Source organism: Nyctibius grandis, chromosome 4 (genome assembly GCF_013368605.1).
Source record: "Nyctibius grandis isolate bNycGra1 chromosome 4, bNycGra1.pri, whole genome shotgun sequence".
NCBI classification, from domain to species: domain Eukaryota; kingdom Metazoa; phylum Chordata; class Aves; order Nyctibiiformes; family Nyctibiidae; genus Nyctibius; species Nyctibius grandis.
Genome location: NC_090661.1, coordinates 96,794,832 through 96,808,707, shown reverse-complemented (window position 1 = coordinate 96,808,707; position 13,876 = coordinate 96,794,832). Strand labels below are relative to the sequence as shown.

General features: G+C 36.2%; 1 protein-coding gene across 1 annotated transcript in view; it reads right to left on the bottom strand.

The window, feature by feature from the left end:
• The window catches only part of ATRNL1 (attractin like 1), a 511,175-nt gene that overhangs the window by 53,199 nt on the left and 444,100 nt on the right, over nt 1-13,876 (bottom strand). The window contains exon 28 of the mRNA XM_068397981.1: nt 2,063-2,177. Within this exon, the coding sequence (XP_068254082.1) occupies nt 2,063-2,177 (115 nt within the window). The remainder of the gene's footprint in view (nt 1-2,062; nt 2,178-13,876) is intronic.

Sequence of the window (13,876 nt, the reverse complement as noted above, 5' to 3'; positions counted from 1 at the left end):
ACATATGTCTGCAGCACAAAGCTTCCACATCATTTCAAATAACTTGGCACAGTTCACAGCATCTGCTCCCACAAAGCCCAGGAAAGAAGCAGCAGGTAGTGCTGCAGGACAGGAATGAAGCGAATTAGTAGAGCTACAGGTATGCCAACAAACTTGCATAATAGCTTCTGCCTAGACTATGCATGGTTGCATACACTGAAAGCAGTCCATGAGTACCAAAATTCATTACACACAAGAAAAAATGATTATAGCAATATAATCTAATGGTTGAATCAGCATGGTTGCACACCTCAAGCATTTCTATTTGCTTTTGACCCTGAACAAAGTGAAAGTTGTGGGACTAAAAATTTTAGATATTTTTAAATAGTAGATGGGGTATTCTTTCACATATTGAGAAACATTCAAAATGACACATCTGCCGTGTTGTAGAACCCAACTCCTGTTTCAAAAAGCCTATTGTCTCCACATTTTACACACAGCAAAGAACAGCAATTACTTTTTAAAAAAATGTATATAGTAAATAGAAGCTGATTATGAAGTAACTAGATAAATAAATTTTTACTGCCAAGAAGCACATCATAGGTAAATTTGAAAACAACAGAAAAAAACATTTTAAGCTCCAATTTCAACAATAACTTTTAATTTCCTTTCATAATGTTTTTTCTTGTTGTAAGACTATAAACACCTTCATTTCTTTTTCATTTCCTTAAAGCATGAACAGGGAATATGCTAAACATCCTTCCTCCCTCATTGCTCTCTTCAGAGCACTTACATTTATATACTTCTTCCAGGAAATGTATTTGATGAAGCATCAGTAACACTTTTATTTTCATAGCACTTCCAGAAAAGATATTCCAAGCCAGAAACAACATTTTAAGAATGAAGTCCTCACCTCAGGACTCAGAGAGGGGAAAAAAATATAACCCCTCCCCCCAAAAATGAAAAAACAAATAAATAACAGATAGTCATCAGGCCAAAAGAAGAAGAAAGAACACTCAGCTGAGTTTATTTACAACATAAGTCAACTGAGTTTGCCCTCATCACCATTAGTCAATACTTTTTAATCTCTTAAATGGATTTTTGAAGGTTAAAAAGATATCTTTTTGGCCTTAATAATAAAAGTTAGCCTTAAAGCATATTTTCTGGCTTATAGGAGCACTTTGGGCACATACCACGCAGCTACCAATGAACCATACTGTTCATTACAAAGGTGTTTACTTTGGCAACAACTCCAATGAATTCTGAAATAGTAAACTGGTCATCGTGCAGCACCACATTACTGTCTAAACTTTGTTGTCATGACCATTTTGTATCATATTATGGTATTGTAGGCAATTATTTAAAGGATTAAAAAATTGTATTTAGGTACCTCCTGTTTAGGAAGCATTTTATAAGAATGGCTGTAATGGTTTTGTACAACAGTCTAGCATAGATCAGATAAGGTAGACTGCCATAAGAAGTGTTTCCAGATAATGCAAAAGCTGCTTAAAAATGAAGTGGGGTCATTTCCAAAGTGAACACCTTCCTAATGAAGCAGACACATTCACTCACACAATCCCAGGTTTCATCCGACAGGGATTCTGGGAAATGCTAATATTTTAATTGAATCCTGGACAGCACAGCATTGAGATTGATGGAGCAAAGAACTGAATTAGACGTTAGTGCACTGAACATCAACTTGAACTGAGAATACTCACTGGTATTCCCTACACAGCCTCATTTATAGCAACTTGAACTGAAACCATAGAAGTGGCTGCACATGAAATTTTTTTGCCCTACAAGACAAGGTTGAAGTATATTGGTATGCACACACATTGTTTCAGGAAGTGCTAATGAAATATGACATTGTACACCAGCCTAGTTTGATCACTGGGCTTTCATTTGAGACACCACACCAAATTCCAAACAAAAACTCCTCATTAAACATTGGCCCTAAACTTAACATCAACTTGACTGATGTATTCATCTGCTGTGCCATTATTTTGGATCTGCATGGGTGCATTTGTCCAAGTAGACTGCATCGCACAAGGACAGACATGACGCTCACCTACACGAGCCTTACCTGACTGACCAGGGGGTGGGACTCCTGAGGGTCCTCTGGGCAGACATAAAAATACCGTGAGGACTGCGGCTCTGTTTCCTGAACATGGCTCAATGGCAATCGGTTTAGGAGCACCCTGAAAAAGGAAGATACCTATGTAACATCTGAGATTTCCATTATATTTTTACTTGTACATCTTTAATTTATTTTAAGGTTCACTGTAACAGCAGGAAAATATTTTTCCAAATTAGTTCTTTTCATTTAAACAGATTGTCCTACCCATGTTAATTGACTTAAAAATGGGCTTTAACAGCCCACACTGCAAATCTAACCAAACAGAAAAAATGAACACAAAGACAAAAAAATTATACTTAATTTTATAGCTCACTCAATGTAGTGGTATCAACTTCTTAAAGCTTAGAAAATGGCAAAACCTTTTGGTATACACACTGGTATCTGAGAGTACCAAAATTTCCCCTATTCTAATAAGAAGCACCCATGTGAAAGAATCGTGCTTCAACAGCATCCGTTACTTAGCTACTTAGCCCCCTGAATGCCCAAAACATAAAATGAGAGCAAATCTGTATTATATACAGATATACAAAGACAGCCAATCCATCTTGAGTTTCCCAGACCAGTAAGTCTGCCTTCTCTGTGTCTGTGGAAGCAAATGATTTCTTTGAGGCAGGACCTTCCTGAATTTTTTTGCATACGCAGAAAAAAGGTGCAGTGTTGCTATATTTAAATAAACTTAGAAACTCTCTGAAAATGTTGCCTGTGTGATTATCATCTTACTTTGTCTTATATAAACTATGATAATAGTGTTTTTGCTGGTGGGAGGTATGTGCTGTTACCAAGCATCTCTCTCCTATTAGCTATACAGATCTTTTAATTTGCAGTTGGCTTGTGACTAAATGGTTGCTGCCATATTATTCTCAAGTCACCAAGTCTGAGGACACTGGGCACCGAAAAAAAGAAAAGCAGTCTACAAAGCCATAGAATAATAAGTTTCTAATATGACAATTTGCACTGTTTCCATATTTACATGTTTCTACATTTTGTGCTTACTAAGAGGTAGGTGTTTAACTTTTGAGAGCTTAAACATTTAGTCAAGCACTAAAGGTATTTCTAAAAACATTAGGTCAAAATCAGTATACGCATTTGTTTCTTTTTTTTTGTTTGTAAATTTTCAGAATGTCTGTCATGTTGCAAGGCAAAATATGAGTTTGATGTTTTGATTCAAAATTCAAAGCCATAAAACTTTCCATTTACATGCAAAATGCAATATATATATAAATGTCAACTGATTCAAGTATACTAAGAAAAATGATAGTTTAGCCAAGTTAAATGCAAAGGACTAGATACTAGATACAAGGAAAACAAAGGCATTTCCACCATGTAAAGCAATTATCATTTTCTATTTTTCTACGTTCAAGTAACCAACATTTATTCCTGCTCAGTGAAGATAAGGAAACAGAGAATACAGCAATAAAATGAACAATAGATAAATATACTTATTTTTTACTTCATGGTCATATTTGAAAGGCATTTCTGTAGATTCATTTGAGGCGATAGCATTAAAACAACTTGGGTGAAGAATGTAATCTTATTTAAAATTGCCATGACATAATGAATGACAACTTACATTCACTAAAACCTTACAAAACGATGAAATAGAAAAGTAGAACCCCAAAAGCTTCAGCTAAGAAAATAACTTTTTAAAAAACAACAAAAGAAATATTTTCTAAACCGAGTGCACTGGATTTGTAGCATTTATTTTTTTTTTTTTTTTCGTAATGTATTGGCTTAATGAAGGCCAAAGGAACAGATGAAGAGAACAGATTCTGAACTTGTGTAAGCTGGTATGTATCTATAGACTTCCATGGATCTATAATCAGCAAAACATTTAGACAGGTATTGCTGGATGATATGATTCTATACTAAAAGCAATGCAGAAAAGGGGGAAAACAGAATAAGAACCTTACTAATATTAGCAGCATTGATTGCACATGCACGAAAGTAGTATTAGTGGATTATCAGAAAAGAAAGGTGTGGGAAAATTTTCCTATTAAGGTTTCTTTGACTTACGTATGTTGAAGGGCAATGTAAAAAACCATACAAAAATAATGGTAATTCTTCTGAGCATAATATTTAATATAGACAAGGGTCCTGATGGGATCATTCAGATTAGCAGCTAGTCTGTGCCCTGGGTTGTTTGAATCTAATCAGACAAGCGTAGGCATAGAATAATATAATATAATATAATATAATATAATATAATATAATATAACACAGCACTGACAGCAGTCTGGTGTAGATCTCCCTGCTTACTTCTCCCACTATTACACGCTTTCATTCACTCCTACTTGTTGCACTTTCAACTGTCAAAATCCAAAACTTCCCAACTGTCACACACTCATATCACGCCGCCCTTTGGACCTAAATACTTGCCTCTTCATACCAGCACTTCCACCTATCTCTCTTCCCAGCCACCCAGACAGGGATGCAGCTCCATGCCAGTTAAGTTCTTCTCACTTTGACCTTGTGCTTCCCACTTCACCCTGCACTAGCCCTGCTCCTGCATCTTCAGCGCAAAATAGACTTTCCAGCTCCAGGCAAGTTCCTGCACCAGGAGCTGTGAAGGGAGCAGACCAGGTGCTCTTCGTGTCCATGGACAGAATGCCATAAATTGGGGAGGTGGTTAGTGAGATAACTAATGAGGTGCACTCACTAATATGATAAATAGATTTTACAAATAAATACCTTTGCCTGGGGCGCCATGGACCATCTTCCACTATGTACTAGAACAACAGCACCTGAATCCTTATACAGCATTTATGATTAAAATAGTTGGTATTACTAATGCAAGCAATAGAGCATTTATGTCATCTTTCCTGACTTGTCACAACGGCAAATCAAATAACATGATTCCTTTCTATTTGAAAAGGCAGACAAAATGAAATCTTCATTTCAAAATGTAATTCAGAACACAGTTTATGCAGACACACAACTGAAAAGAACAAATTTACCATTATTTTTTTATTATTTTAACTTGGTGAATAATTACTTTATTATAAATCAAAATATATTTTGTATTGCTGCGTAATATAAAATCTTTCATTAACAGGCCCCGTCCTTTTCTGTCTGAAGAAACGTTTTTCAAAACACAATTGGAGAAAATTATTTCTGATAAATATTTTTCAGAGGACTTCCTCCAAAAATCAAATACACTAAGAATTTTGTATTTGTGCTTATTTGTTCTTTATAGAACATTATGACTGAAAAAGCAGATGTCTTATCTTACCTCACATCATTCAGATTCACTAGCAAAAAACCACGGAAGCATAGAGCAAATGATAATAATTTAGATACCCTAAGGTTTGTCAGTTGTTTAAAGATAAATACATAACCATGAATCAAAGTTATTTCACAGTGACATAACATGTTCTCTGAAATGTGCCGTTTATCATGCATTTTCCACGGGTTTTTTGGAAGAGATAAGGCACATGTTTGTTTGCCCAAAGCACTTAGCTACCATGATTTACTTGCTAGAATTATCTTTTTTTTTTTTTTTCCCCTGTACAGAAAGCGACTTACAATTTTGCCAAAAAGCATAAGTGATAATCACAGAGTTAATAAAACTTTATGAGTGGAAGACAGAATAAACAAATACTTCTTTATTTAATAACGTTTTACTCTTATATTCCCTTTCTTACACACACTATGACAGAAAGAGGTATGTCAGTTGGGAAGGTGAAAAAGAAAGGGGTGGAAAACCATGAACGAATAAAAGGGTGAAAGAGCATATATTATTATCAATAGCAACAAAAGAAGAGTAAGTCAGTGGATGCAGAAAGAAGGAATAAGTGGAGAGGGTAGGGAATAAAACAGAATTTTAAAAAAAAAAAAAAAAGAGAGATGTTTTTTCCACAATTTAAATATATAGTCATATATTTATTCACAGAAAACAAGAATCAGAAGTCTTCTTCCCAGTGTCCTAGATTTTTATCAGAGAAAAGTTTCTACATTCTCCAGATATTTTTCTGAAAATCCTACAAAGACCTAGCCAAAGTCCAGCTGCCTCAGTGAGCTTGTGAGGAACTACCAAGCTTTGGGAAGATTCTTTGCTCATCCTTGGTCTGTTTCTATAAGAAATAAATTTTGGCTGGATTTTTTTTTCTATACAAAGGACAGATGACAATACTACCATTACTGGCATAAAAACATATGTCAGTGTACGCCATATTCATAATTGTATTAAAAAAATTTCTTTCTAAGTAACTTAGCACATCTGCTTTATAATGACAAGAAAATAACAAAACAGGTGTATTTTTTAATTGAAAATCTTGCACCGTTTTATTTGGCTGTTTAGGTATAACACAAATGAGCAGTTTTAAGAGTCCAGATCAAGAAGAAGCTGGGAGGTGTATTCTGTTACTCTTGATGGACAGGATGGGCAACAGAAGGCAGCAGCATGAAGAGGTGAGAACAGAGCAATGACTAAGGGAATGTTCATGGGGCTGCTATAAGTGTTCAGAATCTCTTTGGAGGAAATGCACTGAAACTTTAGCATTGATTCGTATCTATCAATGAAAATATTTAATACTGCGAATACGGGAAGATGAAAAGTGTAAAGTATTTTGGCTCTATCTGTATTCCAAGAAGTGGTGTCTCACAGAAGTGCTATAAAACTTTGGATTTTCTCTACTAAGTAATATCTATATATATATTTTTCTGTTCAGCATTCTAAGTTAGGTACATCCAATTTTTAAAAGTGCATTATTATGCCATAAGACAAATAGATCATGTAAGACTAAATGGCTCCAAACTCATGCCAAAAAAGCAATTAGAAAATTGAATCAAGGAATTAAGGATTAATGTGAACATGTTACACCTGTCAGCAGTAATAAGTATTTTGACAAGAACAGAATAAAGTTTGACAGTGTGCACAAATACAGATCTGATATATAAATCAAGTATTAAAATGCAAACAACTATGCATTAATCACTGTAATGTTTCCTAAATAAAATGGTCTTAGTACTACTTATGAGAATTCATTATGAATAAAACTTCATCTCTTCTTAAAAAAACAGCTTGGCGTACTTTTTGTTTCAATAATAAATGATGCCAATTTAAACTTAGTTTTTAATCATACTATTAAAACAGAATTAATCTGGTGAATTCCCCGTAAATTAAGCTTGATGGCTTGGCAAATAAACAATCAAATCTGTTGTTATGACATGATTAGTACCAGACTCGGAATGTAAATAGTCACTTTTCTGGAGTTCAACATGCAAGACTTCAGAGGGGAGAAAAGAAAACAAGAAACAAGATTGTGTCCTCTGAAGAGGCAAGGAATGTAGAAAAGGAGGAAAGGTAAAATTTAGACTGATACAAGTATTCACATCTTCATTTCTCTTAGCTTCAGATTCCTTTCCTGAATTCTTTGGTTATTTTCTGGGTTTCTTGACTTATTTGTGATAAGCAAGTCTAAGACTCAGAAAAGCACTTTAGTACCTAAGTTGGATTTTGGTCAAATTTAGATACCTACATGAAAACCCAAAAGCCTCAAAACCCTGTTAATTTCAATATGAACAATTTCCCAGTAGCTGAAGCTCTCCTCTACCTGCCCAGGCACATCCTAGTCTCTTACACCCACTCAGGATTCATTGGCATGCCTGGAACTGCCCTGGATGTAGAGCTTGACCTAGGTAGCTGTTTTCAAAACATGTTATCAAATGAGGCTTTACAGTACAGTTGTAGCTACTTTCTTTTAAACCACGGTTGAAGGCAGTGGTAGCTCTGTTTTTCACGGAAGGAGAATTAATCCTATTTTTCCTATTCAGCTTTTACCAAAGACTCATTTGAGGTGAAATACTCTGGCCTATAATTAAAGATGCAGAGTAAAATGTTGTGATTGCTCTGACCATTTTCAGTGCCGTGAAGGCAGACTTTTCAGCAGTGCAAAAGAGGAAAATTCATCATCTCAAACTCACAGAATTCCATTGATATCATTTGTTGGTGGCTTTTTTGGCCATTTTGCTGGAGAAACTCCAAATGTCCCTCGCACAGCTATCCTGCTAAGAGAAGGAGATGGGAGACTCCCACCTGTAGCTGACCTCCACCCTATCCCCACCTGACTTTCTCCATGGTCATTTGCCAAGAGAATCAAAACCAACAGTAATGTCAGAGGAACAAATAAACACTGTTTGCTCCTCCCAGCAGAAGCCCACCATTTTGACAGCACCCGCTGCTGCCCTAAGGAGAACCTGGCACTTCTTCCAGAGTGCTGAAGGCACATTGCTAAGGCAATGCTTCAGATAGAAACAAAGGCTGTAATCAGTACTGCTATTTTCTTAGACTATCAGTGTTATACTGCATTACTATTCTAAATGTTGGGTACATATTAACTAACACTCATTAGCATACTTTTGAGTACGAGCTTCCAATCCACCTAAAAGTTTTGACAATTTTCTCCACAAATTTATTCAATGAGTAATAAGCCTTAATGACAGTGCAACGGGAAAAAAAAAAAAAAAAGCTTTCAACAAACATCATTTATGTGCCAGGAGAAATATACTTTAGGAACTACCGCAACAGAATAAATAAGCAAGGCTGGAGTTCTGAACATTGCTTTGTGGCTGGCATAGAAAACACCAATTCTTCATATGACCCTAGGGTTTTACTGAAATTATAAGCATCCACTAAAGATTCTCATTTAATCCATCCTGTTAAGTTCCTCTCTTGCAATTACTGAATGGAAAGCTTCACTTCATCTAAACCTACAAGAACGGCCCAGAGCCTGAGTGTCCTCAATGCTTTGGGCTTCTACACTGCAACTTCTTTTGCCTGAGGATTTCTCAGTGTTTTCTAACTTTGGTTAACAAGGTCCCACTAGCGCATGTGAGGTACATAACCACTTTACCTAGAGCAGTAAAAGCTGGAGAACATTTTGGTGTATCTTACAATTCTTCCACGTATACTAAAAGAGACTGGAGGTAACTGCCTTGCTTCTGCGACTGAATCATCCAGCCAGTACTGATTTACTGGGAGGACTCTACCAACTCTACTTAACTTCAGAATGAACCAGTTTTCCCTGAAAACTTCTATAGTGTCTAATGGAGCCGAGACCAACAAGACTTATTGGTAATAAAATGTAACCTGACCAAAATTATAGTAACATATCTTATTAGAGATTTTTTTTTTATAGTGAATTATCTTTCCATAGTAATTTTGCCCCATTGTTTTAGCAGAATATAAATCTCCGTTAATTTCCTTGTTTCAAAATAGCCATGGAAATCTTAGAATATATTGGTACATTATTTTCCGTGAGAAAAACAGTGGGAATTAACAATACAAAGAGCACATTATGATTACCAAGCTGTGATTACAGCCCCCGTGAGCAAAACGCATTGTTATCCTTCAATTTATTGTCTTATCTCCCTGTCTCAACTATATCAATATGCAGCAATAGGCTGCATTCTCTTTTGCAGTCTTTTCTGAGTAGAATGAGGTTGTTAGTTATCAAAGGTTATGGACTGATGTTAAATTTATGTATTAATATGAAAGTATTTATGCTCAGAAGAGCCATATTTCTATTATAAGACCTATATTAATTTGCAACAAAGGTTTATATTTATTTGTAACAGTTACTCTCAGTTATTCTAGTCATAGACTTCATTTCAAACCTAATACTGTGTCATATAGCATTACATTAGCAAGAGAGTTATAAGTTGACATTTTGATTAAAACCTATTTATTAAAACAAGCTACAAGAAACACCTGCAGATGCATTTATTTTCAATGGGGTTTGCAGAAAGAACTCCAAGTCAGGTTTCCTATTCAGCTTTCATCCTATTGCCTAGAGGTTGCTTTTTCTGAACTGTGACACTAGTGCGAACCATCCTGCAGTTTTCTTGACTTTCACAAGTGGCTGAACAGAACAGAAGACATTGAAGTTAAATCAAAATATCAGGTAGCTGCAAGGCACGTTGCGTTTCATTTCCTTTTCTGTGTGTCCATGTATGCAGTTTCCTGTCTCTTCACACTGTTAAATAAACTTGGTTTTACTTTACTGTTCCATCTTGCCCACTAATAAGAGTAATTTCAGGTTAATCTGGAAAATATTGAACATAACTTCCAGTGGACGGTGTGTGTTGTAGTTGTACTGGATTACTGCCAGACGTATTCCCAAGAGCCTCCAGAGCATTCCCTTATTAAGCTGTACGAGTCTGATTAAAGGCTGCTGGCAATGCTAGCGTCCAGTTTGTGAAAAGAAATTTATCTTGGCAGCAGCTAGCTAGATCCTGTTGGGAAAAGCACCTGAGACCCTATGTCTGTGGCATATACCGAGCATCATGTATCCCCAGATGCTTGCGTGTTAATCCTTCCCACTGCCATTTCAAATTCTGTAAGTCAAAGCGGTGCTGTGCAGTGAAGTGATGCTAATGGGCATTTGTTTCCCAGACGGGTGTATCTGTTGGATCTCCAAGGATTAGAAACAAGAAGTGAAGAATTCTGTTATTCCTTCACAATTCAACCTTAAAGGCTCTTGTCTATGAAAACTCACATTTCACTGGTAACAAATTACTGACAGTCCATCACTGTTTGAACTTGGGCTGATCACATAAGACCAGATCATCACTCCCCTATATCACAGTGGGTTAACTTTACCTGAGACTGCCTGTTAAAAGAGGATGTGGTCCTTCCAGAGCCACTACTAACTTTTAAGGGTGGGAAAGACGAAGTACTAGGTGCAGTTTAAATTCTGCCTGACTTGCAGGCTAACAAGGGTGGCCATGGTGGGAGGCAGGGGAACATTGAGCTAAGGGTGAGCACAGTACAGGTTATTTTTTCTGGGAGCCATCAAACTGAGTCAGCTACAGATTCCTGAAATGTCTATGAGATGGATAAACTTGGGCTGTCCTTTGCTCAGGGTGGATCATAAAATTTCAATCTGTTTTTGTGACAGTGAATCTCGGACAGAAGTCAGAAGTTCAGACTAGCAGGTGGCTTTTGTGACCACAGAAATCTCATTCCTGTAGCTGTGCAGAATCCTAGAGTCATTAAAGAAAAGGTTTGATTATTACTTAGGAGATCTATGTCAGACTCGAGGGTTAGGAAAGGCAAGTGTCCTGAAATTATTATGCTGTGTTTTGCATTTCTTGCAAAATTGGAAAGAAAATATAGTACATCATATGTCATCCAAAATACACTTGTAGTGAACTTTTCTTCTGCAATGCCTTTTAAAGTTCTTCTGTAACCTCCTGGCCACATGCAGGATGCCTAGTGAATGATAAATTAAAACATTTATACCTGGAATTGTAATAATAAAAAAGAGAACTAAATCAAGACACATTGTGAAAACTAGCTGTCAGCAGAAGGGACTAAAGTGCAAACTTGGCAATATTCTTAATGCAGGAAAAACTGTTAATGGCACCAGAATAGCAAATTACTTTCTATCATGACAACTTACACAGATCACAGTCTACTGAATGTAGAGAGGACACGAACCGAACATCTGAAAGCATGACATAGCTTTTACTTTGATTGCCCTTGCCTTGGTCCAAGGACAGCTGTAAAGCGTGTGCACCATAGCCAAAAACATTCTGAAACAAATTATCTCACTATTTAAGATTTGTAAGTCTATGGAAGTTTTCATCCTAATATCTATGTTTGGATATTGTGGATCAGATCACAGCCGCTCCAGCAGCAGGAAGAAACAATAAAAGACTTCTCTATCCCAAGGAAAAGGTTTGTGACGGCAGCAAAAGGGAACCTAGTTTTGCTCTATTATATAGTAGTAGCAACAGCACGTGTTATACTGACTAGCACTTTTGGCAGTAGCTGCTGCCAATGAGGTGGAAAGGGAGAAGGAAGGCTGGCAGGCATGTGAAAGCACAAACCAGACCTTTTTAAAGATGTTGCAAGATACGTTTCTCACTTTCCTCTCTTGAGGACCTCCGTCACCTACTCTGCCCATTCACCAATTTGAAAGCATAACTAGGTACAGTTTTTCACTTGAATCTTATGTATTAATTCAAATCTCAAATATCTGTGAGTTAATCCTCAGCTGCGTAAATCAGCACAACACTGGCGTAACAGCAGAACTACGTTCATTTATACCAGCTGCAAATCTGACACTCTATTATTAATTTCTTAATGGTCTCCTTGAAAAATCCTACACATAAACTCAAACTCAAGTATTATCACTTAATGTTGCTTTCCAAGATGCCCCCCATCAAGACTGTTAGTACTTACAATGGTCACAAACATATTAGAAAATTCACTGAAAATGTACAAGAAATGAAGCTTACAGGATCTAATCCGACAAATAATTTAGACACACGAGAATCAGTGCTTGGAGAAACTGTTGCATTAAAGCAAACAGGATTACTCGCATGAATGAAATTATTTATGCATATTACTCATGTTAGCATAACATAATTGATAGAATATTTTTTTTAAAAAAAAGAGGCAGTTTTTAAAAATATAACAAAATAGGAAAAAGACCGCTCCCTTAAAATATTACAAAACCTGCATAATTTTTACTAAACCATACTGTATAAAGTATTTGCTGAATCCCACTTACTTATTCCACCTACATGGAAAGTAAGTGTTATTTTTTTAGAAAGTACTTTATCCCAAGCCTGTTTAGCCCCTTGAGCACTGCTAACTGAAAATGAGTAGTATGGAAACATAATCCCGCTCAGCTTGCACTTCTGTTCCACGTGTGTTTCCTAGGGCACAGCAGGGACTTCTAATTATTTTATATTTATAGGTTATATTTTATATTTTTATTATTTTCTTCACTAAGGAGGTATGACAACAAGAATCATTAGTCACGTTGAATTCTATAGTCTCCATCCTTATTGCATGAAATCACAGAAAAGCTTGTTATTTTGCTTCAGGAAACATTGTCACTTTAAATTTTATATTGTAAAATTTTACATTGTAAAATTTAGTAGCAGCGATGATGCTTGAAACATCTTTTCTTCAAAAGATATACCATTTTCACAGCAGACTGACCATCTTTTTTAAAGCATTTCCTTGAAAATTCACAGATTAGTGAACTGTTCATTGGAGTTTGCTTCAAATCCCTGCATTCCATGAAGCTTTGTATTCCATCTCATATTTTTCATATCTAACTAAATGATTTCTCTCTCTCTAATTTTATGCATAGAGCTTAATCCACTGACAAGAGTAAAACAGAGGAAAGTTTGTCTTGTACTTCAGTCAACAGAATGGTACACATTTACTTTTGTACTATATGTAAACTCTAATTTATTTTAGCAGTGACTACTATTAGGCTAATGAGGCAAATCTTGCATTTCACCATTGTTTTCTGATTCCTCTTCCCTCTTCCCACCCCTTCCCAACACTTTTCCCAGTCTTAGGGTGCTCTTTCCATGGAAATAAATGCCCCATATCAAACGCTACTGACTAATACAGTAAGCAGAAGGAGCAGGATCTTATTTATTTAAAGAAGGGTTGAGATTTGAGAACAGTCATCAAGCAGATGTTATTTCTGAGGCTGAAAGTATTCATGATGATTGTTACCATAGAAACCAAGCTTTGTAAAATATTCCAAACAAACACTTCTTTATTAGCCTGTGCTGTAACTACAGCGCTCTGCATTACGCTGTATCCCGCGGTAAAGTTATCAACCACGCATATTTTCTTTCTGGTTATTTGCTTTCAACAGTAACCACAAGACAAGATTTCTATAGGTCTTAAAAGATAGTGTATCACAATATCAGCCATCCATTAAATGACACACACTGTACTCATTCAGCACTAAACTCCCGTCTGTTTCATTTCCCCCCTCCTGTGGG